The 5,462-nt window shown below is 41.4% G+C and overlaps 1 protein-coding gene across 1 annotated transcript in view; it reads right to left on the reverse strand.

Annotated features, from left to right (window-relative positions):
- LOC108517529 (uncharacterized) overlaps positions 1–5,030 on the reverse strand; it is a 46,700-nt gene extending 41,670 nt beyond the window's left edge. The window contains 1 exon segment of the mRNA XM_017855518.1: positions 4,846–5,030. Within this exon segment, the coding sequence (XP_017711007.1) occupies positions 4,846–5,030 (185 nt within the window).
- Positions 5,031–5,462: the final 432 nt, after the last annotated feature.

A 5,462-nucleotide genomic window follows, 5' to 3' on the forward strand; every position in this document is an offset into this window, starting at 1 on the left:
TCAACATATAATAATTTTTTTTTTTTTGAGACGGAGTCTCGCTCTGTCGCCCAGGCTGGAGTGCAGTGGCCGGATCTCAGCTCACTACAAGCTCCGCCTCCCGGGTTCATGCCATTCTCCTGCCTCAGCCTCCCGAGTAGCTGGGACTACAGGCGCCCGCCATCTCGCCCGGCTAATTTTTTGTATTTTTTAGTAGAGACGGGGTTTCACTGTGTTAGCCAGGATGGTCTCGATCTCCTGACCTCGTGATCCGCCCGTCTCGGCCTCCCAAAGTGCTGGGATTACAGGCTTGAGCCACCGCGCCCGGCCTCTTCCATTTTCAAATCCAGCAACACTGTCTCTCTCTGTGCCTTTCTCCCATAGTCACATTTCCCTCTGACTCTGTTTTTCTACCTCTATCATCCACTTTTAAGGACCCTTAAAAGTGGATTAAGGGCCCACCAAATAGTCCAGTATAATCTCACTATTTTAAGTTCAATTGATGAGCAACCTTAATTCCCCAGTTGCCATGTAAGGTAAGGTAACATAGTCAGAGGTTCAGAGGATTAGGACGTGGATACCTTTGGGTACAGGGGAAGCATTTTTCTGCTTACTACAAATAGTTTTGTGACAATGGCAGAAATTTGAATTATGATAGAATTTTTGTTAATTTGCTTGTGTATAATAAGGGTATCATGGTTATGAAAGAAAATGCCTTTATTATTAGGAATGCCTTCACTTAGGAGTGAAAGGTCAAATCCACAACTTATTTTCAAATAGTTCTGCAAGTAAATAAATGTATAAACTTACATACATATTCATATATACATATATCTATAAAGCAAATATGGCAAAATGTTAATGATTTTGAATGTGGATAGAAGGTATATACAGTTTATTACTATTATATTACATATATTAACTTTTCCTTACATATCAAATTTTCCTTAATAAAAAGTTGGAAAAATTCAAACAAATCCATAAAATATCACGGTCAATCATACAAATATATATGATAGAAATGTACTTAGCAGCCTATCACAGTGGCTCACGCCTGTAATCCCAGCACTTTGGGAGGCTGAGGTGGGTGGATCACCTGAGGTCAGGAGTTTGAGATCAATCTGGCTGACATGGTAAAACCCCATCTCTACTGAAAAAACAAACAAAAAACACCCAAAAAAATTAGCCGGGCATGGTGGCATGTGCTTGTAATCTCAGGTACTTGGGAGGCTGAGGCAGGAGAACTGCTTGAGTCTCGGAGGGCAGAGGTTGCAGTGAACTGAGATCATGCCACTGCATTCCAGCCTGGGGGACAGAGTGAGACTCCACCCAGCCCACACACTAAAATAAAAATGTGATTTAGCCATAGACCATGTGATAAAAGAGCTAGGGGTGTTATATTTACTTTGATTTTAAAAAGTCACATGGCTAACAAAAAGTTAATACAATCTTAAGTAGCATTTAAAGGATTATCTGAAAGAGTATCTTCTTCCTGTGAGCCCCTGACAATGGAGTACTGTACGTTATCTATGCATACATATGTGCATCAAAAATGTCTAAAGACTGAATACCTGTCATATATACCTGTGTTAATATTATACATAACTATATAGATGAGGTTATGATTAATTAAAAAGTGTCACTTAGCATTCTGTTATTATGTATTTTTCATCACTGGACACTAAAATTATACTGTCACCATGCAGAAACTGTTAAAATTTGTCATTACAAAGCATTCTCATATTCAAAAGTGCTGAGAATCAGCACTATAGATAAATTCCCTCAGTCTGTTCTTGCCCAGGCCAGAGCAAATGTAGATTAAAAAGAAATTATTTATCTGCACACTCAATCAAGAAATGATTTATGGTGGCTTACTGAAACAGCTCCATTGTCTGGGGTATATACCCTGATTTTTGGTCAAGGTGGAGAAAGAATTCAGGACATGGGCATACACGAGGAACGGATTTAGGAGCACAAAGTTAAATAGAAAAAGAAGAGCGAGAGAGGCCGGGTGCGGAGCTTGCAGGGAGCTGAGATATGGCCACTGCACTCCAGCCTGGGAGACAGAGTGAGACTCTCTCTCAAAAAAAAAAAAAAAAAAAATGTTGAAAGTGGGCCGGGCGCGGTGGCTCAAGCCTGTAATCCCAGCACTTTGGGAGGCCGAGGCGGGTGGACCATGAGGTCAGGAGATCGAGACCATCCTGGCTAACACAGTGAAACCCTGTCTCTACTGAAAATACAAAAATTTAGCCGGATGTGGTGGCGGGCACCTGTAGTCCCAGTTACTCAGGAGGCTGAGGCAGGAGAATGGCGTGAACCCGGGAGGTGGAGCTTTCAGTGAGCTGAGATCGTGCCACTGCACTCCCGCCTGGGCGACATAGTGAGACTCTGTCTCAAAAAAAAAAAGGAGAGACAGAAAAAGCTTCCTCATAATGAGAAAGCAGGTCATCCAAGAGAGGGTCTCCAAACAGAAAAAAGATTGGCTAGCACATATGTTCCAAGTTTTATAGTCCAGTTTGAGGAGGTGGTGTATGATTCACATAGGGCTCATAGATTGGTTTAATCAGGTATGACGTCTACACAGAGCTCAGGGAAGGCTGGTGACCCCACCCTGATCTTATTGTGCAAATGGACATTCCAGTTGATCGGTGCCACCTTGTCTGCTTCTTTCTGTACACCTGGCTGACAAAGAGAAGGGAAGATGGAGCCTCCATCTTGAACATGATTGGCACAACTGCCAGTGTCTATGTCTGCAGCTCTTCCTTAGAAAGGAAAATAATTAGGGGCTGCTTTTCATGAAAAAGAAAAGCCTTACCGAGGACTCCCATACCCCTACTATCTGCCTAAGTAATTTCTTAACTCCTATATCATTATGAAGTCACATACACTACAACGAAAATAAGTTGAAGACAAATAAGAAAAATACGGCAAAGGGAGAAGGGCAGGAAAGATAGAACAAGAATCTCTCACACAAAAGGCGTGATATATCTTGTTAGAGGTGAAATATTTCGTGCAATTCTGTCTATCTGGATACATTAAAATGGTACCGAGGAGAATTCCAGGAATATAGTAAGTAGGTAACAGGATCAAACAAGTAAATCCTGGATTAAGCATTTTTTCAAAATCTTTTCTAAATGCACTGATGAGCTTCTGAAAAATTACAGAATTCCCAGGATTCCTGAAGGCAGGAAACCAGAAGGGTCAGCTGACCTCAGCTGCCTTTGAAAACATTTGATAAACCAGACGAACTGGATCTTCAGGGTTTTGTAGACTTAGGGCTTTTGTGGGCACAAGTAATAGGGTCAGGGAGCAGGCCAATAACAATTCCCTCTCTAATAAAGCTGAGACCTCAAAGGGCTTCTTTGCTTTTGTCTAAAAGTGAACAGAAACTTATCTCTAGCCTCCAAACAAAACTTCAAGGAAACATAAATTATGTGGAATTCTGATGCTGAGTGGATTAGGGTAGGGAACATCACATCTAAGGATCTGGAACCACAACCCATCCCTCACAAGCTGCTCTCTGTATAGTCTAGAAAACTGCAGACCAGTAATTTAGAATGATCTCAGCTGGTACTGCTGCCCGGCACCTGGGAGAAGTAAATATAATCCTTGCTGGAGAAATCTATTTTTATCCAAAGGCTCAAAAATACTGATACAAATAAATTCCAAGAAAAATGAGTAGCTCAAAGCAAAAAATAACTGAATACATTGGAAACATATAACCATGAACAAGGAACAGCAAAAACAGACCTGAAGTACTGTGGATATACAGCATGTAAAATAACTACATTCACTATTTATAAAGATACATCTAAACTGACTGCAGGGAATAAGAAACTCTAAATAATAACTAAATAAAGTTGAAAAAGTACCCCCGGCAGTGTGGTGCAAGGTGGGTGCGGCAGAACCATGGGGCTCGAGTGCAGCCCCAGCGGGAACACAGACCATTTTAGTTTTGATTGCTGTTACTACTACTAATAACTGAGCCAAAGTAGTGATGCTACTTGAGGGAAATTTCTGCAACCCACAGTCAACGATTATATGCTTGTGAGCCATGCCTTTAGTGAAGAGGAACACTGAGCCCCAGCACTTGTGCCAGGGAGCTCTGCCTTAGGGGATTACCAGTGAACTTAAATGTGTAACCAATAGTACTATTGCCACTATCATATGCCAGGTGAGCAATCTGAGATCTACTTATTTCTCCTTGGGCAGTCAGAAAGTGGAGGAGAGGATGCCCTGGCTATGAACTATGCAAGGCTTAGAAGGGCCAAAAGACTGCACCAGTTACATCAATGACCCCCTTAAGAACCATTTTCTGCAAAAACTTCATCAGCACAGCCAAGTAGAGCATGTGGTCATTTCTCCCTGAGTTTTTGTATCTGCAATTTACCAAAGCTGCCAATGCTTTCTTGTTCATTAATGTATTGCAGCAAATTCCAGATGTGTCTCCAACAGGAAAATATACAACTCTCTTGCCTCTGATTTCAGGGATCAAAGAGGTTATAGAAGACTGTAAATGACATATGGCAGACAAAATAGTTAATACAAAGAACTGGGAGTTCCTTCCTACGGACATAGTCCTGATGTCTTCCAGTGAACCTCAGTCGACTATTATATAGCAACACCTAATCTGGATGGAGAGACAGATCTAAAGCTACAGCAGGCTTTACCAGAAACAGGCTGAATGCAATCAGAAAACCAACTGTTCAGCCTATCTGGAAAAACAGACCTAATAGTCATTTCAATAGCTTTGCTGGAACCTTGAGCCTAAGTGATAAAACCTCTGTTCCAATTGGGCCTGACCAGGTCTTGTTAAGAGGTACACAGCTGAGAAATACTCAGTGGATTATTGGCATAGTTGTTTACACTGGATTTGAGACAAAATTCATGCAGAATTCTGTCAAATCACCTCTTAAGAGATCAAAGGTTGAGAAAGTGACCAATGTGCCAGTCTCCCTTTTGCTCCTGCTGCTCTTGGTCATGTCCTTGATTCCAGCTCCCAAGTCATTGTTTGACATACTGGTGTTCATCATCTTGTACCAGAACCTCATCCCCATTAGTCTGCTGGTTGCTGTGGGAAAATTGTGAAATACATTCAGGCCCAGTTTATACACTGGGATGAAGATATGCATTATAAAGTAAATAATGTCTACACCATGGCCAGAACATTCAATCTCAGTGAAGAACCTGGGCAGGTAAAACATCAATTTTCTAATAAAACAGGAATATTAGGACATTTAAGAAGTGTACCATTGCAGGTATAATTTATGGTCAGACATCTTCTTCCATCCCAGAGTCCTGTGAATTTTATGACTCCAAATTATTGGAGAACTTTGAGAATGGCCATCCCACAAAAGACTGTATCTGTGTACCACACTGTTATTCCAGAGACAGATGGAAATATAATCTACCAGGCTTCCTCCCCAGCCAAAGCAGCTTTAGTGAAAGGAGCAAAAGAACATGGCTTGTTCTTTGTGTAAGAA

Source organism: Rhinopithecus bieti, unplaced genomic scaffold (genome assembly GCF_001698545.2).
Source record: "Rhinopithecus bieti isolate Rb0 unplaced genomic scaffold, ASM169854v2 scaffold_41745, whole genome shotgun sequence".
NCBI classification, from domain to species: domain Eukaryota; kingdom Metazoa; phylum Chordata; class Mammalia; order Primates; family Cercopithecidae; genus Rhinopithecus; species Rhinopithecus bieti.